The sequence below is a fragment of the Thermothielavioides terrestris genome, chromosome 6, assembly GCF_000226115.1.
Source record: "Thermothielavioides terrestris NRRL 8126 chromosome 6, complete sequence".
In the NCBI taxonomy this organism is placed as follows: Eukaryota; Fungi; Ascomycota; class Sordariomycetes; order Sordariales; family Chaetomiaceae; genus Thermothielavioides; species Thermothielavioides terrestris.
The window spans coordinates 1,662,564-1,688,435 of NC_016462.1; the positions used below are offsets into that span (position 1 = coordinate 1,662,564).

At 60.1% G+C, this 25,872-nt stretch overlaps 6 protein-coding genes across 6 annotated transcripts; 4 read left to right on the forward strand and 2 right to left on the reverse strand.

Moving 5' to 3' along the window:
- Nucleotides 1-208: 208 nt before the first annotated feature.
- THITE_2132777 (uncharacterized protein) lies at nt 209-1,890 on the forward strand (the record flags this gene model as incomplete). Its single annotated transcript, XM_003657724.1, has 8 exons — nt 209-398; nt 444-469; nt 652-673; nt 712-968; nt 1,331-1,357; nt 1,426-1,464; nt 1,602-1,687; nt 1,746-1,890. The coding sequence occupies 8 exons, from the start codon at nt 209-211 to the stop codon at nt 1,888-1,890; spliced, it is 792 nt and encodes a 263-aa protein (XP_003657772.1).
- A 7,337-nt stretch (nt 1,891-9,227) lies between these two features.
- Nucleotides 9,228-17,461, forward strand: THITE_2097720 (uncharacterized protein; the record flags this gene model as incomplete). Its single annotated transcript, XM_003657725.1, has 6 exons — nt 9,228-9,657; nt 9,736-9,862; nt 9,954-10,265; nt 10,324-11,568; nt 11,633-14,643; nt 16,575-17,461. The coding sequence occupies 6 exons, from the start codon at nt 9,228-9,230 to the stop codon at nt 17,459-17,461; spliced, it is 6,012 nt and encodes a 2,003-aa protein (XP_003657773.1).
- A 134-nt stretch (nt 17,462-17,595) lies between these two features.
- On the reverse strand, nt 17,596-19,440 carry THITE_75432 (uncharacterized protein; the record flags this gene model as incomplete). The annotated part of the gene is made up of 1 exon (XM_003657726.1): nt 17,596-19,440. One exon carries the CDS (start codon nt 19,438-19,440, stop codon nt 17,596-17,598), a length of 1,845 nt encoding a protein of 614 aa, XP_003657774.1.
- A 197-nt stretch (nt 19,441-19,637) lies between these two features.
- On the forward strand, nt 19,638-20,661 carry THITE_2123787 (uncharacterized protein). The gene is made up of 2 exons (XM_003657727.1): nt 19,638-19,915; nt 19,999-20,661. The coding sequence occupies exons 1-2, from the start codon at nt 19,848-19,850 to the stop codon at nt 20,576-20,578; spliced, it is 648 nt and encodes a 215-aa protein (XP_003657775.1). The 5' UTR covers nt 19,638-19,847; the 3' UTR covers nt 20,579-20,661.
- Nucleotides 20,633-21,225, reverse strand: THITE_2060065 (uncharacterized protein; the record flags this gene model as incomplete). Its single annotated transcript, XM_003657728.1, has 2 exons — nt 20,633-20,995; nt 21,094-21,225. 2 exons carry the CDS (start codon nt 21,223-21,225, stop codon nt 20,633-20,635), a joined length of 495 nt encoding a protein of 164 aa, XP_003657776.1.
- Nucleotides 21,226-22,176: 951 nt separating this feature from the next.
- THITE_2123791 (uncharacterized protein) lies at nt 22,177-23,955 on the forward strand. Its single transcript, XM_003657729.1, has 4 exons — nt 22,177-22,991; nt 23,114-23,143; nt 23,278-23,459; nt 23,515-23,955. The coding sequence occupies exons 1-4, from the start codon at nt 22,283-22,285 to the stop codon at nt 23,896-23,898; spliced, it is 1,305 nt and encodes a 434-aa protein (XP_003657777.1). The 5' UTR covers nt 22,177-22,282; the 3' UTR covers nt 23,899-23,955.
- The last annotated feature ends 1,917 nt before the right edge of the window (nt 23,956-25,872 follow it).

Sequence of the window (25,872 nt, forward strand, 5' to 3'; positions counted from 1 at the left end):
AGCAGCTGAGGCGTTGGCATTGCTCCTCAGCCTCCTCCATCAAGCGCGGTCGCCCCTGGCCACGGTGGCTTGAGCCAAACCTCTGCAGTTATGGTCAGGTAGCAAAATACGCCCTGTGAAAGGAGGTCAGGAACAGGGCAAATGGGCTCCATTAGGGGCATGAAATACCTCCTAATCCTTGGTCACGCTTCCTCTGTACTGTCTTCTGATGGCTTGGGCCCTGTCGGGCACAAGTTTGCTTGTGATTGTTGCTGGATACATGCTGCTCTTGAAGAGGCAGGCTGACTACAAGCCAGGAATGGGTGGCTTGATAAGGAGGCGGTATGCGACGCCGCGAGAGCCTCGAAGTCCGCGGACTCTCACTGGTAGTGTTCGCGCCCTGCTTCTCTTCGCTGGTTGTAAGTAACCCCTACGCTGATAAATTGCCTCGGAAGAGGACACAGCAGCGTCGATTATCGACGGACCCTCAGTAAGGCCCTTCACTACGATGACAGCCATATTGCATATCATGTTTGGCGGTGGTTGCAATTATCATCAAGCTATGCTGGTTGCGAGGGGCGGGATTGGGCAAGAATCGGTTGCATTTTGGAACACTCGCCGAAACCCCTTCCTGAATATCTGGGGAGATTCTGAGCCTATATTCATCCTAAGTTCAGAATTACCGACGGCATTGGTAAGGGGGTCTCTGAATACCACTCCAATGTGCTGCAGCATTCCTTGTCGAGGCAGTCATCGTGCCTTCCACCCTCACAACGTCCCCCAGTGTCATACCACAGCTGAATGTTACGATCGACTTGAGTTGGGGCTACAATGACAATGACCTACCTACCGCCAAGGGTGGCGAAGGCCGACGAGATGAACGCGAAGGATCTAGGCTCCGGTTTGTTATGCCGGCCGTCGGTGGTGCCAATGACAGGTTTGTGTCTACAACTAGCCAGCAGGGTATCTCCTCCACCAGTCACTGGCTGGTATGCCTGGATGTAGCGCATGAAGGACAATAGAGTGTGCCTTATGACAATCGTGACTCACAGACGGAGCATGTGAGAGATAAATACGGAGTCCGAGAGTCTCTCTTGAAGCTAAAGCCAAGGCTGTGTTCAATGACTGCAACCTGAGGCTGGGTGACACATGGGTGCGTCTAAATCCACTTGGACGAGAACCGACTACGAGCCAGTCGAGATTGCCGAACAAGCGTCTATATCATCCGCGATGTTCCAGTCGATAAGAGACCGGTGACTTGCTTGCTCTACTCGCTCTCGGCTGGTAACTCGAGAACTTGGGCGTCGTAGTCGATGCGGATAACTGACAGCTTGCTATCAATGTATCTCAGGGTGATGTCCTGGTCTGTCAAAAGATGGTACGTATTGGAATTCCCTCTTGTTACCTCCTCGGAAAGTGCTAGGTGACCCTGACATATATCTGTAGAACTGCCAGCAAATCTCGAGACTTCCTGTGCTGGTGACAGTCTGTAGATGAACCGTTATCAGCCTGGGACACGGTATTCGTATAGCGACTGCGCTATTACAGTTCCTGACAATACATTAGCAGCCCTCCTTACTCTTCCTACGTACTTGTAATATTGCCGATGAACACATGGTTAGGGCGAGGACGGCCTGTTCTCCCGTCAGCTCTACCAGGGAGTTAAAATCACCTTGACCAGAGCAACATATTTCTACGTCATCTTGCCGTCACCTTCCCTGATAGGGCGAGTAGCAGTCTCAGCACCGCACTGCTACCACCGGCAGCCATCCAGCAGCACAGATTGCGGGCTATCTTCACACCTTGCACGCCGAGAAGGACAACACCCCGAATCCTCCTCCGGGAATGTATCGGTCCATAAGCAGCGAGGAGGAGAGGGTCATTCGGGGACGTCGAGGACTGAAGAAATGAGTCCAAGCTAAGGTTAGGTCGGCCTACAGACAGACTCTCGCGCGAGATAGCACGCAGTTGAAAGTTGCTGTTGCTGTTCCTCCGAAGGCCGGAACAGGGCCTGAACTTCAGAAGGTTTCACTCATGGATTTGCAGGCACATCCGAGTGGGTTGTGTTCTCACCAGTTGCTTGTCGAGTTTCTTTGTCCCGCTAAGTTCAGTGAGCGGACGAGACCAAGGTACGAGACATGAGTGAAGCTCTCCGGACGGGGAACTCTCTGGAGCTAGCAACATCAGGACTCGACATGTGCAGCACGGTCTTGGGCTGTTTCTGTGACCAGAAAGGTCCTAACGACGCTTAGACTATGTTGTCAAGGTGGCAAAGTGATACCCCTTTCTCAACGGAGTCATACTCATATGAGAGGCTCCCAGAACTTCTCCGTTGAGGTCAAGCTCGCTTTGTTAATACATCATGAGATGGCTCGAGATTACAATGAAGCTCGTCGTGCCTTTGGGGGCTGTTTGCCCAGAGTCCTTCGAGAATCCAGCCGTGCCAAGTTGATCAGATTCTCCATGAGCATATCCCTCGCCCCTTCGTTGCCGTTGTTGAAGGCAATGACAGCAACCCTCGTGTACACTTGTCAGATCACGGGGCCTCGCAATGACCATACTGTGTAATCCGCAGAGCGGCTGACCGTTGGTCAGTCGGGGAACTTTCTCGGTCCTGGCGTGTGATTTGAGACAAGGCCAGCTCAGCTGTCGGGCTGTCATTGACGACACTAACTACACTAGCGTGTGATGGGCACACGGCCCGATCCCGATCCAGGCCAGGAGCGTGATCGTCGTGAAGGCGCGACCCTTTTGGGCATAGTTTAGCTCTTCCGTTTGCGATAAGAGAGGAGTGGCTTGCCGTTTCGGTCCAAACCCCCGGTCAGGATCTGGGGGATGATGTTTTTTTCGCCGGGCGGGCGGCGAGAGGGCGGCGGAAGAGCGTGGCGGGGATGATCACCTTGCGTTTTCTCCAGACTTTGATTGCTTCACGTTATGTGGATTATGTACCAGATCCGGGCAGGGTGATGTTTAGCGAGCGGGAGCTACGAGGTGTTTTGATGCTTTTTCCGCCTGGAGAGATCGGCGAGCATACGGCGAACGGATGACATGGTTAGATCTGTGAAGCCGCGGCCGTACCGCCACTGACACCTGTTGCACCATTTCAGAGGTGAGAGATGAGGCTATGGCGATCATTGGCAACTCGGAGGTATTCGCAATGCACTAGTGTAGTGCACGGAGTAATGAGATTCATTTGAGTCATGACAGGCCCGTGATCGAAGGCTTCAGCGTGATCGAGGAGTGGCGGCGTATCACCAGGCTTGGCGCTCATTGTATCAGTTGTGAGCGTGTGATGGATGGGCGGGGAGGCACACGCAGTGCAGCAATGAGCGCCACATTTTTCAAAGGAGCAAAAGGCCGCGGAAAATACACAACTATCGACGGATAGTTCCCGCTGGAATCCGACGACGAGTCTGATGCGAGCTCGGAAGAGAGGGGGACGAGGAGAAGCGCTCACACGTATCGCGAGGCGCCGGCGGCGAGCTGCACATGCGAGCTTCGTCACCGCGTCCCCCGCAGGTTTGCGGGTGGTGCAGGTCCAGATGTGAGACAGGCGGGCGGTGAAGCTGTATCCGCACCAAAACGGACAATGGACGACTCGAGGGGGACGAGCAGATTGTTGTGTACTGTGTAAATGGGCTGGCGGCTGAGGCGGCGAGGCGTGGCGTTCGAGGCTTGACTTGTCGCTCGGCCAGTGGCCTGACGCGATACGACAGGGTGAAGGACCCGAGACCTGCAGCTGAAGTTTGGTGCAGGCGGGGTTGGGAGGGGTGTTGTTGGGGGCGTTGGGGGCGTTTTCTTCAACTTCTCAGCTGCAAGCGACCTCTCTCGAGCCGAGAACCAGCTTAACCATCAATGATGGGTTTGCATGAGCCGTGCCGTCACCACGCCGCACCACTGGCATGTGGTTCACGTTAAATTTGTCGTTCAATGATGGAGAAGCAGCAGAAGCAAGCGCAAGCGGCGAAGAACGTTGGGACTCCAATGATGCATGGTGTATTCCACAGCTGCTTCGGTACCAAACTCCTGGTAGGGGATTTTGGAGATCCTGGCGGCTTTGAGAAGCTCGAAATGGATGGCTGACAAAGAAACAACATGAGTCGAGCGAGTGGTTGCATCGCAGGTAACGTAATCCCAAGAAGCAATGGCCGCAATGCTTGCGACAAGTTAGCTATTGGCCAGCACCAGGTCTTGGTGCGCCTTAAGATTGCGATTCGCAGGTCCTATCCATTTTCTTTCCCGTGGCGCCCCGAGCCACGGACGACAATGTTCATGCCGTGGTGCAATGACGATTACTCAGGCAACTGCCTTTCGAGTAGTGTACTGTGTAGTGTACGGATTACTTAGCGTCCTTATACGCCATGCGCGTCCGACCAACAAGCTTCGCTGGCGCAGGTGCGGAAGTTGGTGCCGGTGCAGATCGTTGAGGAGTGCAAGGAAACCCTTGCGCGGACATGGGATGGAAAGGAAGCTGCCATCGGCCCCGCGCTCCTTGGCTCCTGGCGTGCAGGGTGGAAATGGAGAAAGAGGCCCGAGCTCGGTCCCGCTTTGATGCTGCTCGGGTGCCTGGTTCGTCCATCAAAAAGATTGAGAAATGCCCCGGACATCAAAAAATCAATCAGCGAGACAACCAGATCAGATCAGGGGCCACGGCGATGGATCTGGCTCGCTTTTCGCGCTTGTGCCTTGACCTCGCCGGGCATCAATTAATTTATCTGTGCAAGCTCGCTGATTGCCATGCGCCGCTCGATTACCCAGTAACGTTGGACGTCGCGATGCCTTTCGCATTCCGGCCGTCAGCGGCGGCGGAATGAACTGTGCCATTGGCGATTTTGAAGTCGCCGAGCGGTGACATCCGGGGCTCCGGAAGCGCTCTCGGAGGACGCACCCCACGCTGTCCAACCGTGGAGGACAATGAGGACCCGGATTCCCGCGTCCGCGGACCTCTGGACCCCTCGATTGAATGATCTTGTGCGCCTTCCAGAAGCACGCTGGCGCGGGAGGTGGGAGTTGTGCGAGGTGACATTTGGGCGCATTTGCTTGCGTTGCAGTGGGAAGGCACACGAATTACATACTATGCATCCACTCAAGCCTGACGTTGAACAGCATATACGACTATGTCAGGGACGGCGCACGGGGACTGGCCCTGCTTGATCGATGTCGGGGGGAGGGCAACACAGGTGCGGGAAGTTACACGAAGCGACCCAGATGGCCGCCCGTCCCAGCAATCGGGTATGGCCCACTCAAACATGGCCACCTGCCCGCCGCCGCGTCGAAAACGTGCCCTGCTGCGAGGCCACAGATCGTGGTCGCCGGGGGTGGCTGCTTTAGGCCGTCACTGATGAAAGAGAGGGAGAGCAGAGCGGGTTATGAACGCATTGCGTGATGGACGGTGGGGGGAGGGCCCTCTTTCTTCAAGACCCAATGGCCCAGCGTATGTAACCCTACCGGAAGTGCTGCTTTGGGTCCCATCGCCTGCGAGTGCGGCATAACTAACGTTACCTGCAGCTGTCCGAATTTGCTCGCCTAATCTCCCCGTCATGAGGGTCGGCCCTTGTCCAATTCGCAAGCAAGGACGGAGACGGATTAGCTATAACATCTCACAGGCGACCATCGGAGCTCCAGCGGGCATTCCGGGATCTGATTTGAAGAGAGCTCGCCCGGTGCGTTGCACCACCAGCCGGTCCGGAACGACGGCCAAAGGCGAATCAGGTGCCGCAACTGTAGGGCCGTTGGCCGTGATGCAAGCATCGAAGCCGCCGGGAGAGATCCGGGGGCACGTGTTGACCATATGATTGGAAAAGGTGGTGTCGTGCATGGACGAGACCCCCAATCCCGTCTCACGGATGACCCGAGGCACGAGCTCCCAGCGGGAGCCGTTGAGGTGTCGGACTGCTAAAACTGCAGTTCTCAGGTAGAGTGTGCTCCTGCAGGGGTGCGCTGTGGTGGGAGGACACTGCGTGGAGAATTTGGGGGTTTCAAATGCCGCAGACCACTTGTATTCAAGTACGGAAACATTGAAGCATCATACGGAGACTTTGTGAAGTAGTATCTGATGATAACGTTCAGGCTTCACCACATTGAATTGGGCGCACGCAGAAGCCGGGTCTGCTTCCAGGTTGCCACTCTTGTTCTTCTTGCCCTAACTTTCATCATCCCTGCGAGCGGGACGTGCCGGTCAGGATCATGCGGGGCTTCGGGCTTGTCAGCCTACAATACACTAGTGTACCATGTAAAATACGGGCCAGAGAGGAATTTTCGTCCACCTCTCGAGCAAACAACTTACGACCTGACCTACACAGCAGAGGTGTGTGGTGTATTAGTGAGAAGCATCGGAAACGTATGCTTCCAGGAGTTGCCTGCAATTTCTCTCTGAAGCAACTGGTGTGAAACTGAACCCCCGCCCGGCGACCGAATCTTTGTCATTTGACTGCTCCGATGTCTTGTTAGTGGCCCATTGTTGGACTCGTGAGAGCCTCGAGGGCAGGAACAACGGGAACAATAGGGAAAGTGAAAGATCGGGAAAGCGGTAGGATCCCTGTACATCCCTGCCAGCAAGGTGATGGCAGCCGTGATTGGCTGCATGACAGGGATTTCCCGGCCAATGATCAGGCAAGGCGCTTAAGGCCCCGGTCGTAGGGTGTGGTTCTCCACCTGGCCCCGCCGCCAATTCTCCTCCTGCCCCCCACTCGACGGCCAACCACGCCTCATGAAGCTCTCGAAGCAAAAATCCAGGGACAGCGACGATTTCGACAGGCGAGACGACCCGGGAAAAAGGAGTGCGAGCAAGGCCGCTCCGCCCGGTCAGGCTTGCTCCGAGATCAGCCGAACAGTCCAGCACCTTGTGGGCATCGCGGCAGCAACAATGGCGAGCGACAGCGCAGCCGGTTGACGAATTCACCATACCACAGTGTTGAAGGCCACAGTGTTGAAGAGCATTACACAGTGATTCCAGTGTCTTCTGGGGGAGAGTCGCACTCAGCCGTCCGATCATGAACGGCACAGCTGCGGCGGGGCAGCGCTCCCGCCTGCAGATCGTTGCAACCTCGCAAGGCAAGGTACCGCTTCTCACGACTGGACGGAGTAACTACCTACACTTCCTGCCTACCTCAGGACAGGCACAGACCGGCGAGAGAGTGCACATACCATGGATATGTACATACGCACTTCCGTATGTACGTTAGGGTACGGATTACTGCGAACGGACCACGGCAAACTCCCAAACCACCTCCACACGGGCCGCTGCGGGAGAGCCCCCCCTCCCCCCAAAATCATGATTCGCACAGCACCGGGATCACTTCGGCACCCCCGGCCTCTCGGCCCCGAGCCGGCCGTGATGACCATCGCTCGGCGGGCTAGGAGACGACGGCGAACGAACAGCATCAGGGCCTGTTTCTTAATCGCGGGGGGGGGGGAAGTGGTCATGCGCGCCCTGTCAGCAGCCAAGCAGCTCCGCACCATCTGCTTGCGAGGTTTCTCGCAACCCGGAGAGCAGCGACCTAATTATGGCAAATATTGGACGTGCCAATGTGTGCTGGACTTGCTGCAGGCCAACCACGGTTGCCGGTTGCTGTGGACGAGCATGTTATCCGTACTCGAGTCCGGGCTAGTTACCGCGCTTCCCACCAGTGGCAGGGCCAAATCGAAGTCACTCTTTGCTCCTGCAGACCGGGGTCTACCAGGGTCCTGCCCAGCCCAGGTGCAAGCTGCATTCCTACTCGACAGAGACCCCAGCTCGCCGCCCGCGAGCTAGTGCCGCCCTCGGCCCCTAGTCAATGCGCATCTTGCCATCGACACGGCCTACCATACCTTTTCCTTTCCGTGCACCAGCGTCCCCTTGAACACACCCCTCCCTCACTCCTTGGCCCTGGCCAGCCCGCTCTGCTCCATGGAGTTAACGTCCTGGGTTGGGTGCAAGCGAGGAGAAGACAGCGAGGGGACCAGAACAGACGGACGCAGCGGGGATGTAGAGCGTGTTATATTCCGTCCGCACTCCGGGGCCCACTGGCAGCATTCTCGCCAGCCGGTTTAAGCGCCTGCGATGGCTGGGGTCGTCTTCACGTTGTTTCTCTACATCTTTTCCCGGTTCCCGGCACACTCTCGTGGCAACGTGGTGCTCTCCCTTCTCCTTTCCCATTTTCCTTGGGTTCTTGCAGCCGCTAACCCTTCTCTCCCTTTGTGTTCGCTTGTTGAACTCGCAGCGCGCATGCGCCCGAGCGGCGAATAAAAGTGAGTGAGAACAAGCGCGGAGTAGGGAGCGGGGAGTCGGCCCTTGATTCGTGCTTCGGCCGGCACATGCCTAGCCACGTACGCCGGGTAGATTCGTTGCCGCCGCCATCGTCGAGGCGCTGCGCCTGTACGAAGTACACGCCCTCAAACACTCTCTCCTTTGCCGCACGACAAGCGCCGGGCGACTGGAGGGCGCCCCCTGAGAGGCGAAGCTGGTAAACTTTATCTCTGCTGCCCCCATACAAACCTGCGCGTGTGCACACCCCTTTTATCCTCCTGCGTCTACGGCGGCATCTGGTGAGACACCCCCGGTGCAACCGTGCGGTTGACCCATACCTCGGTGCCCTCGTCTCCCAACCCTACCTCGCCCTGAACCCGCCTCTTCCTTTCCGTTCTTCCCCTCCCCCCCCACCACCGCACCCGCCCATGGGTCCTTTCGTCACCGGGAAAGATCACCACCGTCGACCGCACTAACACACCGAAACAAGACACGACACGACGCGGCGCGGCACGACAGCCGCCAACGATTTCCTCGCCGTCCACGACTGCTGCTTCGTCGGCCTATGCTGTGGGGGATACCTTTGAAGCTCGGCTCTTGCAGGTGCAACGGAACGTGGAGGGAGGTACCGGCGCCGCGGGAGCTGGCAGCGGGAGACAACGTTCCATGTGATGGTTCGGCGGGTTCGGGTTGTGTAGCCTCACCGCCCGTCTTGGTTCGCCTCTCCATCGCCCGGCGGACGTGCAATTCCACCTCCTGATCGGTATGTTCGATGTTTCCTTCTGCTGCGTGGCCCCGTGCGCCCTTGGCTTCTTTGGCCGGGAGGATGCGAGAATGTCGACGCCCGGGAACTGGTTGCTGGTGGCCACCGCAGGTTCCGCAAGGCCATGCCGATGCGATGCACTGCAAGCAGCCGGCTGATACACGAGCAGGTGGCTTTCACAGGCCCATCGTCGAGAGGACTCATCACACATTCTGTCGCAAATACACATATAATCTCTAACCTACACCATTGCCCGCCATGTCGGCCACCGGGCATCATACCTCGCGGAGTCGGGCGAGTTCGAGCACTGCGGCCCGTGAGAAAGGACGGCTCGCCCACGTACACGGCTACGCCATGGCGCCGCCGAGCACGACTACCGTCACCCGCTACTTCGAGCCGTGCGCCGCGACGGCATCCATGTTTCTCTACGCCCAGGGCACCTCGGTCGTCTGCTGCCACCACGACACGCTCGCGATAGAACGGCGATTCGCCCGGCATTCGGAGGAGGTGCAGCTGCTGGCCGTCGACAACCACAGCGACATCGGGGCGGGGAGGCTAGTCGTCAGCTACGATGCCGGCCAGACCGCCATCGTGTGGGACCTCCTGACGGGCGACGAGGTCGCCCGCTTCGCGTCCTACGAGAATCTCACATGCGCTGCGTGGATGCGCAATGGCAACGTCGCCTTTGGTGGGTGTGACGAAAGGCTGCAGCCTGCAGCTGGCTTGCTATCGAGTGAAGGCGCTTTTTGGCTGACGGCTGGCCCAGGTAACACGCAAGGCAATGTGATACTTTTCGAGCCCACGACGTCAGAGCACCTTTCGTCAAGGACGCTCGACCAAATCGCCATTACGGCCCTCTCACCAGCAGCCGACTGCAGGACATTTGCAATTGGGTAGGGAGTCGGCTCATTTTTTTTTTTCTTTTCTTCGCTGCGTTGTTGGTTATCTCCAAGCGAGGCTGACTCGAACCCCCCCCCCCCTTAGCTACCAGAATGGTTCGCTCCTCATCGCGACGCTGCAACCTAGGTTTACAATCTTGCACAATCTCACCACATCAAGAGGGCCGTCCCCGATTGTAACTCTGTCATGGCATGCCTCCTCATCCAGGTCAAAATCGGACATGCTGGCGGTGCAGACGAACGACGGTGATCTGCGGGTCTGGAGCGTGTCCAAAGCTTATAATAGTGACGACCCGGCCAAGGTTGTGCGCATCCTGAAGAGGACCGAGAACTACCTGACAGGCCCCAATTGGATGGGCTGGTCCAAGAACGGCCGCATCATCCAGTACTCGGAATCGTGAGTACCAATGGACCGACTCCTTTGCGAGTCCACTGATCGCTAAAACGCTGAGCAGCGAGACGATATCATGGGACGTGCGGACAAAGCATGTCACTTACGATACGATTCCGACGCTCGAAACCATCCGTGGCCTGGCCGTCTACGGCCCGGGTGCCACCCTCTTCACCTTGGGCGCTAACAACACGGTGCAGCAATTCGACCTGAACGCGCCCGCCATGATGGTTGCTAACGTGCAGCACCCTGCGAACCTGCTCCCTCCCTCACCACCTATCTCGCTCGAATCGGAAGACAAAGGCCAGGCCGGCAATGTGTCCGAGTCTGAGCCGCAGGTTCAAATCACATTCCGACCGACCGAGCTGTCCGAACCAGAGTCGGATCGCAGGTCGCCTTTAGCTCGCTATCTCCAGAGCGAGTCCGACACCGAGCCGTACCGCCCCAACACGCCGGGGTCGAATGTCACCCGGTCGAGCGTGTCGATCTCCTCGTCGACGTCCCAGACGGCGCCGGTGCGGTATCCAGCATCGGTGATCTCGCGAGGACTGACCGAGAACACGTACATTTCGGCTGGCTCTTCGCTGCGGTCGAGCCAAGCGCAGCATCGGGAAAGGAGGGAAAGGGAGACGATGTCCACGACCAGCTCGCTTTCGATGGGAAGCTCGCATCACCGCTCTGTTCACAAGCCCTCGAGGTTGCGTCACGAGGTGCCGCGCAGCCCCGAAGACTCGCGAGTCGTTGACTTGTTCAAGTTCACCAGGAGCCGCCTCGCCGACGTGCCATACAAGGCGCCCTACTCGACCGACCACAGCCGTCTGACCAACGACGATCTCCGCCGGCAGATGCTGAGCACCATATTCGGCTGGCACAAGGACGTCGACGACCTCATCCGCGACGAGATGTCGCGCCATCCCCTGGGCTCCACGAACCGCATCCTGCTGGCCAAGTGGCTGGGCGATATCAGCACCGACATCATGGCCGTGGGATCTGCGAACATGACATCGTCCGACTGGATGCTGCTGGCGCTGAGCGGCATCGGCGGACAGTCGTCCCAGCACAAGCTGGGCCGTGCGTACGTGCAGCGCCTGCTGGAGAACGGTGACGTGCACGCCGCTGTGACCATCCTGGTCGGCCTGGGCGACCACAACGACGCCATCGAGATCTACGTGTCGCACAAAAAATACATGGAGGCTCTGCTTCTTACCTGCCTCTTCTTCCCGGCCGCCTGGGAGCGCCAGGAGCAGATCATCAAAAAATGGGGCGAGTGGGCGGTGCAGCACGGCCAGCAGCAGCTAGCCATTCGATGGTAAGTGGTTTTTCATGCATGAAGCGGCGGTCAGAACTGTGGGTTGCTGACCTGGGTGGGATAGCTTTGCCTGCACTACCCAAGAATCGACAGAGCCCTGGACGTCGCCGTCCGCTCAGCAGCTCAATTTCCCGAGCATCGCGCAGACCGTCCCGGAACTGGCGAGCCCTCCGCTCTCGCCTCCGGTCGTGAACCAAGGGCCGCAAAGGAACGTGGCGAAGAGTTCGGCGCTGAAGCTCATCACCTCGTTCGGCGACGCGCAAGCCAAGTCCAAGTTCTTGGGGAACACCGATGACGGCAGGACGCCGATCGCCGTGGGTGCTACTCCGATCCTCGAGTCGGCGCTCTCGCCGGGCGGCGCTGACCCGACGACGGCAATCCTGCGGGGCAATCGAAGTCAGTTCAACACGCCGGCGTCCGCTCGGCCGGCTCACGGCTTTGGCCGCCCGCGGCTTCCCTCGATCGGAGAAGCGCCCGACTCGGGCCAGCGCGAACTGCTAACCGCAGTGACGAAGCCAGCGCAGGACCCCTATTCCAACACGTTCGAGCCGATGGAATCCTTAGACAGCGCGATCAAAAATATGGAGCTAACGAGACCCAATACCGCTAGTCCTAGACTAATGAAGGACCCTGTCGTGAAGGGGCACCCGCCTCCATCTCCTTCGCCGGCGTTGGCTGAGGCTTTGATGAACGACGGGCGCAGGAGAAACGGCTCTCGCAGCCGCATCCCCGAAGGGGTCGATCTCTCGTTACCCTCGTTCAAGGACTCGCTGCCGGACGACCTCACCTCACCCGAGCCGTCGGCCCACTCCTCCGTTCGGTATCACTGGCCCTCAAGGCGGAGAGGCCCTGGCTCGGTCGCCAGCTCAGTCACGTCCGCGGCGTCGAGCGTAGCGAGAAGCCACCGCGGGCACCACCACGGCCAGGGCAAGAGCTTAGATGACTACATTCACAGCCTGGACACGGCCCGGAGCAGGCAGCAGGCTCGCGGGAGCAGCCGAGACGGGCGCCACGGGCGCGATAACAGCCAGTCGCGGAAGGACAACCGCGAGAGGTCGCGGGAGCGCGGGCGGGCTGCGGCACGGGGCTTCACGCCCAAGGGCGGCAAGCGGTCTCCCAAATCGCCGGTGCCCATGTCGCCGGAAGACTTGATCAACCTGTCGACGCCGCGCGAGGACTTCGAGCACCTGCGCCGCTCGGACGGCAGAGGGAAGATTATCAGTGTTCCCCACGACGAGTTGGAGCCGTCGAGCCAGCCGAGCACGGTCAAGAAGGTTGCCTATGCCGACCGGGACGATTCCCGCCCGAGGGGATCGAGCCGCACCGCCAGCCGCGCGCGGAGCCCCGATAAGCGCAACGCGCCGCTGGCGCTGGATCTCCGCGGCCGCTCGGCGTCGCGCGGCCCGCCGTCGACCAGGTCGCCGTCGTCGCCGCAGCCCATGTCGGCGAGATTGCAGCAGCACCAGTACGCCTCCGACGACGAGGAAGATTACCGGCAGGCGGTCGAGGCGCAGGAGCGGTTCCGCCGGAGAAACAACCGCAGCGCGAGCCGGGCCAGCCGGGGTGAGGGGCCGACGTCGCCGGTGTCAGTCAGGTCGGCCGCGTGGTCGACCAGGTCCGAGGGCGTTCGCCGGACGGCGTCGCAAGCGGGGACGGACGGCTCGTCGCGCCCCAAGATCGGGGCTCCCACGCAGACGCCGGCGCCGATGCAGCTCGTCACCGACAGCTCGGGGGATCTCAAGGTCATCAAGGACGAGCGACAGCTCAAGAAGGAGGCAGCGGCACGCGAGCTGGAGGAGCGCCGGAAGTCGCTCGCCAGGAGGCCCTCTGCGCCACCGATCATGCATCCCGATGAGATCTCAGCCGCGCCGACCAGCCGGACGCCGCCGTCGCTGATGGAGCTGCCCAGCACGACGTACGTGCCGCCCGGGAAGGAGGGCCGGCCTTCGCGCAGCGCGAGCGTGGACTCGACTGCCGGGAGGAGCATGTACGCCAACCGCGACGGGCCGCGGATCGGATTGCCCGCAACGCCGAGGGCCATGCGCCTGGTGATGGAGTCCGAGGCGGGCAGGCGCAACGTGCCCATACCCCCGATCCCGGCGCCGTCCCGCCACGACTCGCCCGGCAGACAGTCGCCGCCCAAGAAGACCGCCGAGGAAGAGCCCCAGACGGACGACATCCCAATGATACTCCCGTCGACCGTCTACACGCCGCCTCCGGCAGCCAACTCACGGCTTGCGGCGCAGATCGGCCGGTCCTCGTCTGCGCCTCCCCAGGACCTGGTGCAGCCGCACGGCCACTCGCACCACGGCCACTCGCGCGCCCCTTCCGCGGCTAACTCGCTCACGCAAGGCCGGCGGCCGTCGCACGACGCGAATGCCTTCTCCAGTTGGCGGCCTTCCCACGACGCAAATGCCTTCAGCAGCCGGCGGCCCTCCCACGACGCGGCCATCCCGCCGCCACCGCCGCCGCCCGTCCCGCCCATGCTCAAAGAGCTGCAGCACCTTGCGCAGCCGCCGCCGCCGCCGCCCGCGCCCTTGCCCCACCACGCAGCCGGGCCCAAGCCCGTCGTCTACGGCGGCAGCTCGGGCTTGATCGAGATCGTCATGGACGACGACCAGCAGCACCAGCAGCCGCAACAGCAAGAACAACAACAACAGCAGCAGCAGCAGCAGCAGGAACACTCGCCGTCCCAATCCCAACAGCACCCGCCTCCGCTCTCCATCTCCATCCCCACCAGCGAGGCCACCGTGCCCATCCTCTCGCCGCCCGACCCGCGCCAGCCGCCATACCACCACCACGCCACCCACCACACCCGCGGCCGCAGCAGCGTGGACATCACCACCACAGCCACCGCCACAGCTCCGACGAACGGTGCTGGCATCGGCGGGCGGCTGTCGCGCGCCACGGAGCGCATGCGCTCGGCCAGCCGCAGCCGCGCGCCGGGCGCGGGCGCGGGCGTGGGCGCGGGCGGCGGACCGGCGGTGCAGGTGCAGACGCAGGTGTTTCAGCAGGTGCAGGCGCAGGTGGCGGAGCAGGAGGGGCGGAACGAGTTTCGGACCGGGTTGCATCAGAGTGAGATGATTTGATTTTGAGGGGGGTTGAGGTTGGGTTTTGGTGGTGGTGGTGGTGCCGGCGTTGCGTGGTTGGCGGGAGCGGGACGGGGGACGGGGACGGGGACAGCGAAGGGGGGACGGCACTTTGGTCTTCAACTTCATTCGATTCGCTTCGATTCGATTTCGATTTCGATCACGTCCTGCATCTTGGTCGGCGTTCAGGACGAGGTTTTCCTTGGGGGGATTGCTGGCATGAATTGTCAGGGCTGCCGTTGGAGTGGGAGCAAGCAAGCAGAGAAAAGAAAAAAAGAAAAAAAAGGAGAGAAAAAAGAAGGGAAGCGCAGGAATTGGTTCGATTCATTCGCCGCAGCCACAGGTTCAGCCATACGCGGCATGCATACCCACATCGACTCGGTTGACATTCAATCCCCCACCTTTTACCCGTTGGCGGCGCGGGCTTTTCAAGGGGACAAGTTGGCACGTCTTGAGATACCACCGGTTTTGAATAGGAAAGGATGTGTTGGAAGGGCGCGGATGAGGCAGGGAGGAAGCAGGATAGCTGCGGAAGTAGCAGTGGCTGAAGAGAAGAGAAGGGAAGGGATTAATAGGGGGCGGCTTTGGGACTTGTACGTTTCGTGACAATCCTTGTGCGGCAGTAGCAGCAGCAGCAGCAGCAGCAGTTTTTGTGTTTGCATTTTTCTTGCATTTGATGTCATTGCCACTTCTACTTCTTCTGTCTCTTGGAATACTGCTGAGGGTTCTCTGTTACGACGTGATGACGAGTGGTTGTGCTGGAGAGATGTGGTAACTGATGGTAATGGGATGGGCAGCGAAGTACGGGAGAGATTGGATACTGCTGTCATGGCCGAGGGGAGCGAAAAGGACAAAACCAAGCCGACCAGAGGGTCGGCAGACGGATTGGGGGGATATACATTGTTGCCTCGCGGCACTGTGTTGGGCTGTGTTGGGCCATTTTCGCTTCTCCTGGGCATCTTGTGCTGCTGCGCTTTTTGTAATGGAATTCTCTCTTTTGAAGTGCCTTGCCCTCTGGCAGCAGGTGAAATGCGCATTTGTTCCGATGCTCTGTCTGTTGTCGGTGCTGTCCGTTTAATGCATGTGATGACGGGTCTTCAGGGGGGCAGGCGAGATGATGCGCCACGCTCAAGCAGGCGGTAGGTGGCCGGGGGTGTTCGAGTCGACCACATCGTCAATGTCGAGTTCGGTTTTTTCTGCTTCTTTTACGACTGCGGAAACGGATATGACATGTTTGACAGTAAAACTACACCGGAGAGTCTCGCCTTGATCAATATTATTGACAAAAAATAATGGACAAAAAGTCCAGTTGACATCCCCATCTCGCCGCTCTGCCCCATGCCCCCAGCGATCGTCATCCAGCACGCCATCTGACGGTGAAGATGCCTCTGCAGAGTGAAGCCTCCCTCAAGTGTTATCTTCATTGCTTAGGGCCGCGCGCAGCATCGCAGGTTACCCGTGCGAGTGGGCGGCCACCGCGAGATTCGCGCTGGGCGCCGCGGGGGGGTTCTTATGGGGATGGAGCAGAGACAGCGAGAAAATCGAGTGCCTCCAGAACCAAACTGACCATTACAGCCGAGAATTTGCAAACTTGAACTAATACATATAGTGCCTAGCGGCTTCCACTGCAGTCTTTCGGGTTAGGGTTTATATCGATAAGCAAGCTGGTCTCAACCACCACGATGCCTGGCGCGACATTGATCCTCCTCCCTTCTCGTGTCCAAACTCTCCGACACCTGGACGACATTTGAGCGATTTGCAGGCCGGGGAGGGGCTGCACACACAAAAAATGAGTCCAATAAACCGACGGCGGTGAAATACGACGCCATTAGCTGCGTTTTATCACGGAATACCCGAGCCCAAGCAGAAATACCTGCGCAGCAACTGATATCACTGCTGCGCTCCTGCAGCCCCCAGCATCGGAGTTACAACAACAAGCGACAGCAGGCAACGGCACCACCACCCACCACAAACAACAACAACAACAACAGCAGCCCGCAATCGCCACGATGCTCGTCACGGCGCCCCGCCTGTACATCCGCCGCCCGTCCCCGACCACGGCCGAGTTCACCGTGACCACCTGCCCGCCGCTGACCCTCCGGCTGCGCCTGCTGCTGGCGGCCCTCTTCCTCCTGCGCCTCCTGGTCCTCACCACCGCCATCCTGGTCCTGCACGCCCGCTTCTTCCTCCAGCAGTCCGCCCCATCGCCCTCTTCCTCCTCCTCCCCACACTCACACTCACACTCACCACCACCACCATCACCACCACCGCAGTTCCTCGCCCTCCTCCGGGCAGGCGACATCCCCTCGCTGCTAACCACGCTGCTGCAGGCGCTGCACCAGTCCCCGCTGGGCCGCGCGACGAGCGCGGTGCAGCGCGCGCTGCCGCTGCCCGACTGGGCGGCGACGGCGCTGGCGCTGGCGGCCGGGTGGGCGGCGTGCTGCGCGCGCGTGCACACGACCGAGTCGGTGCTGGTGCTGCGCGGGCTGGGCGTGCAGACGAGCTGGATGGGCGGCGGCGGCGGCTGGTTGGGCTGGGTGTTAGGCTGGATAATGGGCTGGGGCGGCGGCACGCGCTTCATCCCCACCGAGAAGATCCGCGACGTGCTCATCAACGAGGCCTTCCGCGGCTGGGAGGTCCGGTATTACCTTGTTGTTGTTGTCGAGGGGGAGGAGGATGTGGTTGTGCTGTTTCCGGGCTTGTTGCCCAGGCGGAAGATTGTGGAGGCTGTCTGGAGGGGCATGAGGGGGTGTTTGTTTGAGGAGGATGGCGAGGAGGGGGAGGAGGATGGAGGGAAGGGGTAGCCTTTTTGAAGTCCTCGCATGCTGTTGTTTTTATCTGGTTACTGCTGGGAGAAATGTTAGGCGTAAATAGCACCCGGAAGCATTGCAACTGGAGTTGGTTGTCACTGGAACTGTTACAGACAACTGCGCTTGATTTATTCATCTATGCTCTCTGTGTCGTCTACAACGCTGCCGGTGCCGTCATCGCCGCCGCCGTTCTTGTTAGCCTTGATCACTCTGCGCCAATTCTTGGTCTTGAGCATCTCGGCCGCGCTGGCGAACCCCTTGCTCTGCGCCCACTTGTCGTTGACCTCTTCGGGCGTCGCCAGCAGCGGCTTCCTGAGCACCGGCACGTAGGTACCCACCGTCTTGGTCGAGTCGCCGCCGTCGAACACCCGCTGGCTGATGCTCGGCGGCCCGCCCAGCTCGGCCAGCCGCCGGCTCAGGTCGGCCTTCCGCGCGACCGAGTCTAGCAGCTGCTGCGCCAGCAACTCGTCTATCTTGCGCTCGCGCCAGCACTCCCACAGCTGGTCCACCAGGCCGTGCGGCCCGTGCAGGTGCGACGGCTCGTCCTCGCCCACCCACACCCACTCGATGCCGTCCTTCAGGTCCGCCTGGGCCTCCGCGGCCGGGTCGTGCACCTCTTGCGCCGCTCTCTTGCGCATGGCGTCGTCGACCTTGGGAAAGATGCAGTCCCACAGCACGAGCGGCGCCTCGGCGGCCAAGGTGTAGTTTGGCTTGCGCGGGTTCTTCTCCACGTCCAGCAGGTCCGTGATGATCGACGGCTTCTCCAGGCCCTGGCCGACGAGGAAGAGGATGGCGACCATGTGCCGGATCTGGTGCCAGAGGAAGGCCGAGCCGCGGACGTGGAAGTAGTACACCTTCGGGTGCGTGCCTCCTTGTTCTGCAAGCTTTTCTGGCCTGAAGTCCGGCAGGGCCAGGTACGGCAGCGCGGAGCCGGTGCCTTCGACCTCGACCACGTCCGCCTCGAACACGCGGCGCTTGAAGGTGGTGATCTGCTTCGCGCCGTCGACCTTGCAGAAGTTGCGGAAGTCGTGCACGCCCTCGAACAGCTTGGCGGCCCGGCGCATGGCGTCGATGTCCAGCCACCCCTCCCTGCCGCGAGTGCCGTCCGGGTCCAGCGACGCCGGCAGCGGCGTGAAGGCCGGCTGGGTGAAGAAATACCGGTACTGCCGCTCCCAGCACGAGAATCGCGCCGAAAAGCCCGGCGGCAGCGTCGGCGCCCAGGCCAGCACCCGGATGTCCGGCGGCAGCAGCCGGTTCAGCACGCGCGGGTAGTTGATCTCGTCGGCGATCGGGTCCCACGCCGGCTTGGCTCCTCCATCCGCCGCCCCCGCCATCTCTCCTGCCTCGCCCCGCTCTCCCATCTCAACGTCCCCCGCTTCCCCCTCCTTCCCCTTATCATCCCCTCCCTTCTTCCCCGCCGCATCCAGCGGGCGGTTACTCCTGAGGCGGATGGCGATGACCTGGCCGAAGGCGCTGACGCCGCGGTCGGTGCGGCCGCACTTGGAGTACTCCCACGGGCCGAAGTCGACCTTGTCCGGCTGCTCGGGCCAGATCAGGCAGGTGCGCACGAGGGCGCGCCACAGCTCCTCCTCGACGGTCGGCACGGCCGAGCCCGGCTGGTGCTCGAAGCCGCCGTAGCGCCGGCCCAGGTAGGCCAGCTTGAGGGCCACGAGGCGGGTGGCGTACTTGGAGGGGTCGAGGCGGCCGGGCTTCTTTTTGGCCGATTTCTTGGCTTGTTTTTTGCCGCCGCTGGTGGTGGAAGTCACTGCTAGGCCGGTGGCGGTTGGTGTTGATGACGAGGGCGGGAGAGGGAGGGGGGCGGTGGTTGAGGATGGGGATGGGGATGGAATTGAGGATGAAGAAGGTTTGGAGGGTTCCCTTTGTTGTTGTTGTTCATTGAGGCGCGCCTCCAGCTCCCTAACACGCGATACCAGCTGGTCTCGCGACCAGTCGGCATACTCGGTGTCGGCCATCCGGCGCGTGGATGCGCTCAGACCGCAGGATTGACTCTTGATGAAGGGGTGTGGTGCAGTGTGCCAGGGTCGCAACAGCAGCGAGACCCCTGTGTGTCCCAATGCTTGGGCGAGCTTCCTCCGTCCGCTGGTGATGGCGTTCATGTGGCCATCTGGAGAAGCAACCCCATGAACCAGTTTTCAGGCTGTTGCCATTCCTTGTTCGAGTCAGAATTTTAGTGGAGACTTAGGCCTTGGCACTCCGATAAGGACCGTGGGGTCGAAGCGGATAAGGATGATAGGTCCCTGCTGTGCGGCTTAAGAGTGCTGTACCACAGTAAACTACAGTACCCCTGACGGCTTCGCTGAGCAGCCCTACGGTTTCCGTCTCCTTGCTCTCATACCACAGTACCGTTCAGGCGGTCACGATGGAGGAACACACGGTCACAATCCTGTTGCTAGGAGACGAGAGATGCGGAAAGTCGACATTGTTATCGTCAGTAGCGCATGCCTAGCCACATTCCACTCAGGAGCATCGCCAAAGATATTATGTATGTCCCACTGACACGCCGGGGGCAGGGGGATAAGCCAGGGCCGCGAGAATCTCGGCGGTAAAGCTCCCATCACTTTGCTCCGAGACATGGACCAGCCGTTTGTGTTCAACATCCGCTCCCGCAGAGGCCAGTACCGCTTCGAGTTCCACGACACGTCCAGCCCCGAGAACTGGCGGCTGCTCCGGCCGGACATGGTCATCCTCTGCTACGACATAAGCCAGCGGCTCAGCCTCATCAACCTCCAGCGGGTGGTATGTGCCTCCCTCTTCCCCCCTCTCCTTCCTCCAGACCTTCTTTCTTCCTGTGACTTATCCGTCAAGCAGTGGATCAAAGAAGTCCGGACAGTGTTCCCGTCCAGCGACGTCCTTCCCGTGCTGGTGCTGGGCCTCAAGCGGGACCTGCGGTCGGAGGACGACCCCAACGGCATCATCTACCCGCAGGAGGGCTATCGCGTGGCGCAGGAGATGCGCGCCGACAAGTACATGGAGTGCTCGGCCGTCACGGGCGAGCTAATGGCCGAAGTGTTCGAAGACATCTGCACCACCGCCCTCAAGACTACCACGCCGGAGGGCGGGCAGAGCCAGGGAGGGTGCGCTGTTCTGTAGCGGCCTTCTCGCGGCTGCGTACTGGCAGGTGCACGAGCGCACGGGAAGGGTCGCTCAGTGGCCGTTTTCGACGGGCAGCGCGGCGTCAGCGTCCATCGCGTCTCCTTCGCCTCCTTCGCCTCCCTCGGCTCCCTCCTCGGCCTCGTCGCGGCCCAGCACCTCGGCGATGATGTCGACAATCTTGTTCTGCTCGTCGTCGGTAAACCGCTCCTCCATGTCCTCGATCGCCGTGCTCAGCACCGCGGTGGAGGGCGGGCGCAGGTTGAGGATCGAGAGCAGCTCGCCCTTGGTCAGCTCGCTCGGCAGGTTGGCCTCGCGCAGCTTCTCGAAAAGGCGCGGAATCGCGTCCGGGCTGTACGCCTGCGTTTCTTCCTGCCTCTCCAGCGGGCTGGGCTTCTGGCGGAGGTAGGTAAGCACCTGGTTGTTGGCCCTGTCGGTCAGCAAGAGTTCCTTCCTCTCTCCCCCTCCCTCTCTCCCTCTCTCTCTCTTTCTCGGTCGCCGGGAGCTCCACAAACCTCGGTCATGATGTGGTGCGCATTCCCGGGAACGCGCCGGTTCTGCTCCTTGTTCCGCTTCCTCTGGTCGACGATGTGCTGGTAGACCTCATAATTGGAGAGGAGGGCGTTTTGCGCCTCGAGGATTTTCATCTTGTCTTGCCCCGCGCGTCAGCTTTGACAGCAGCTTGGCAAAGACCAGGCGGCTTGGTTGGACTCTGAAGCGTTCGACGGGAGTAGAGAATGCGAGCTCTGGTAACCGAATATACTCCGGACGTACGAGGTTCCGATTGCCCGCACTGGCTCTCGATTCACTGAAACTGTCGCATGATGATACGGCTGCATGGGGGTTAGTTCCCGGGAACCTGGAGCTGCTTGCCCCGCCAACGGCGCCCCCAGCAGCCGCGCTGATCCGGCCTGCCGAAAAATTCTCGCATTGCCATTGAGTGACAGGCCGCTGAGTACGTATATGTGGGGTAAAAACCAGGAGGCAAGGGCTGCACAAGAAATTTTTGTGTTAACGTAGTTAATTCCCGTCTTCACCATTGTTCGAGGAGGGAGTTAGCTGCCCCGCGGTCAGCGTGCCACTCACCGGGGCGTTCCTTGTCCACATCCCAAAGCACACTGCCGCTGCCGAACGGTATTTTCTCGCTGGTCGACACTGAGTCTGCCCTCCGTACCCTTCAAGATGGTTCCGCTGTGACTTCTGCTCTCCTCATTCTCCCCTTCCCGTCCGTCCCCTTTTGGGTGTCGCCCGACTCCTTTCGTCTCGCCTTGTTCGCTTCTTCTCGCCGGCCCCTCACCGCTCCACCGCCGCCGTCCCAAAGCCGTGCGTGCGTGTGAACTGTGCAGGGCTCTTGTTCCATATCGTCATTCTTCCCGTCCTCGGCAATTTTTTGTTGCCCACCGACCGACCACCCACCAACTGAACTCGTCTGCCTAATCCAATTGTCTTGCTTCCCAGTTATCCAGCAGCATCGGCACAAGAGCTGCTGCATTGACGGCGGCCTTTTGCTCGTGCCGGCATCGGTCGAGCCGTGCGCGTGTCATTGAGGCTCTCCAACTTCCCGCCTGGGCGTCCGTCTGCATTGGGGAGGAGGGTTGTCCCGCTCCTGCGGTCCCAAACCCTGTATTCTCCGGTCCCAGCAGCTTCTTCCCGGTCGTGCCATTCTCAAGTGCCTCGAGTCCTCTGGTCTATTGACTCGCCACCATGGTCCGGAACATCGTGGTCCTCGGCGGCAACTCGCACCCGGACCTGGTCCAGAGCGTGGCCAACATCCTCGGCGTGCCCCCCTGCAACCGCATCCTGACCAAGTTCTCGTCGGGCGAGAGCCGCTGCGAGATTCAAGACTCGGTGCGCGGCAAAGATGTCTACATCATCCAGACCGGTTTCGGCGGCAATGGCAGCAAGCTCAACGATCACTTCATGGACCTGTGCATCATGATCTCGGCCTGCAAGACGGGCTCGGCACGCCGGGTCACCGCCGTGCTCCCGCTCTTCCCCTACTCGCGGCAGCCCGACCTCCCGTACAAGAAGTCTGGTGCACCTCTCTTCAAGGGTGGCTCCGAGAACGGCAAGATGGACTACACCTTTGAGAGCGTCCCAGCGACGCCCGCGCCCGACCTACCCAGGACCCTAGGGCTCACCAACGGCAGCGACATCACAAACCGGCTGGCCAAGACCACGTCATTGCCCAACGGCACCAGCGCCGGCGCCATGTCGCCGGTCAAACCGATCAATGGCGAGAGCTACCTTGGTGCCAACGGCCAGGGCGTGGCGACCCCTGGTTACACCACGCACGACTACGAGAACATGTCTCACGTCGGTGCGTTCCAGGCCAAGCCGGGCTACAAGCAGTGGGTTGCGCAGGCCGGCACATTGGTCGCCAATCTGCTGACCTGCGCTGGCGCTGATCACGGTATGTGCTCGTGCCCGCGGGCTCGCCTGTGAAGTACTTGGCTTGGTGGTTTTCGCAGCTTGGCAGCTTGCGTCATTGCGCTGTTTCGTGGTGGCACAGGTTGCTGACATACGGCGTTCCAGTGATCACCATGGACTTGCACGACCCCCAAGGTATGTGGAACTCGAGCTGCCCGTCAACGCGCCAAGACGGCGGCTCTGCTGGTCTCGCGCGCCGCTTCGCCGCCTCTCTGCTTTCCCGATGACGCCTAAGCTCAAATGGAGGTGGAAACTGATTTGCACACCAGTCCAAGGGTTCTTCGATGTCCCTGTCGACAACTTGTACGGCAGGCCGCTATTGAAGCGCTACATCCAGACACACATCCCTAACTACAAGGATGCTGTGATCATCAGCCCCGATGCCGGTGGTGCTAAGCGGGCCACTGCGATTGCGGACAGCATGGGCATGGATTTTGCCCTCATCCACAAGGTAACATCTTTCTCTTTGTCTTACCTACTCGGCCACTTACCGCCCCTCGTCGCAGGAGCGCCGTCCCACCAAGATCACGGACCGGCAAAACGCCACCATGATGCTGGTTGGCAACGTGGCCGACCGTGTTTGCATCCTCATCGATGACCTGCTGGATACGGGCAACACCATCACGCGTGCAGCCAAGCTGCTCAAGAAGGAGGGCGCCACGACCATCTACGCGCTGCTGACCCACGGCGTCTTCAGCGGCGACGCCATCAGCCGCGTCAAGGCATCGGCCATCGACAAGATCATCGTGACCAACTCGGTGCCGCAGGACGAGCACAAGGCGCTGCTGGGCCCCAGACTCGATGTCCTGGACATCTCGCCCATCTTCGCCGAGGCCATCCGGCGCGTGCACCATGGCGAATCCATCAGCGTGCTCTTCAACTACGACTAACTGCATGACATCTCTGGGGAAGGCTCATCAAAAAAAATTTCCACGGCGTGCATTGAACCATACATACATGGTATCTGGCGTTTCTGTCTTGCCTTTTGTCTGTCCATTTCTTTCTCAGGTGCGGTTATCCACCCATTGGACGGTATATGAAAAGACATTTGCATTGGTGGTCACCGTGGAATGCCCACCTTGAGGGCATTCATCGTCCCGAATAAGGGGTCTTTCTTTTTCCCTCGGCGTCTGGGGGGTTGTGCGTTCTCCAGTTTCCCTTTCTTCCCCTTTTCCATCTTCTTTGCTTTTCGTCGGGAATCTCAACCTTGGATTGGGTTGGGGTGGATAGGGGGCGAGGAGGATAGAAACACAGGCTCGGAGTGTGGTCACAGCCGTCGCCTCAGTATCTAGACTCGGCCATGCAGCAACAGCAGCAACAACAGCAACAGCAACCCGCCAATGCATGTGCGCAATCGTATGTCCCTCCGTCCGTCCGTCCCTGCCGAGGAGACCGAGATGAGGAGGCAGCAGCAGCAGCAGCAGCAGCAGCAGCCCTGGGTTGCTTGTTGCTGGTGCGCCCTTGTCCCGCGTTGCCTTGTGTCCTGGGATGCGTGTCCCCCCGCGAAGTTGCTGTGCTTCTGGTGCGAGAAGTGGGACAGACACCTTCGCGGGCGGTCTCAGATGGATGAGAGGAGCATCGCCGTAGTACAGAGTAGTTGGACACGCCAGGTAGGGACGCATAGCAAGCAAATGAGGCCGTTTTGGTTCGCTCGATGGGCAGGTTGCTTGGCTTGAGCTGGGACTGGGAATGCTTGGCTTGTAGTCTGTAGAAGCGAGAACAATGATATATTCCACAGTTAACTACCTACGTACCTGGGTATGGGCTGCTCATGGACAAAGTTACCTTGTCAACATTCATGTTCATCTCTCAGGTCTCTCTGGATGAAAGTGGCCCGAACGTGGATACCTATCCGCCTCTGACCGGGCTGGATTACTGCGGGTTTTGACGGGAAACGAGATTAGCTGGGACTTGTGTACCTGCCTCATAGTATCCATTCTATGCTATCCGGGTGTGCAGCCCGGCAGTGACGATCGGCGCCGATCCGAGCCCCCGGAAGCCGCAACAGGGGGGTCAGCTGCCCCGGATGGGCCGGCTTGGCATTCGCTATCGCCCGGGGAATGGCGAAAGCCCGGCGTTCGCATCTTCGCTCTTGCCGCTTCTTCCACGATCCACAACACAAAACTTGAAATACAGCAGCATGATGAGCTGCTGTGGCTAAGTCGTTGCCCTGGGGGTTCGGTGGGAAATGGTGGAGTAGCCAGCATGCCAGTGCAAGCTTGCAGTGAGCAGTGAGCCCGGACTTGCTTGTCCGGTTTATTTTATTTACACTTTTTTTTTCTAAAAAAACTTCATTTGTATGGCGTTTCTCGTCGGCCTCCTCGGGTCCCTCATCCGGTCCCTCATCCGGCCACCTGCATCGCTGGACGGCGCCTTCCGGAGCCGAAGCGGCGTTGTCGGTCCCACGGCGCAGGGATCGCCCGGCTACTCCTGTGCCTCTCGAAACAAGCTTTCTGTTGCCAGCCAGTGCCAGACCCCGGCGGGGCGCCGGTTATGCGGCACTTGCACACCGACTTCCATACATTTTTGTCTGCAGTGGCACTTAACTGCAGAGGGCACTGATAACCCTCCCCACGTCATGGCCAACAACAAGCGTGAGATACACTAATGCGTGCCGCTCTTTCACAACCTCACCGCTCTGGTGGTTGTTAAAGAATTATCGAGAACCCTGCCATGCAATTGTGTCAAAACTGCACCGGACGCAAACCTCCATCCACCCAGTCACTCGCTCTTTCTCACACCCTCGTCCAGCCCCGCTACTACGAAGCCTCCTGAACCTCACTCAACCTCACGCAATATACCACCAACACATATCCCACAACCCCTGACCCCCCTCCCTCGCAATGCCCCCTCGCCCAAGCGGC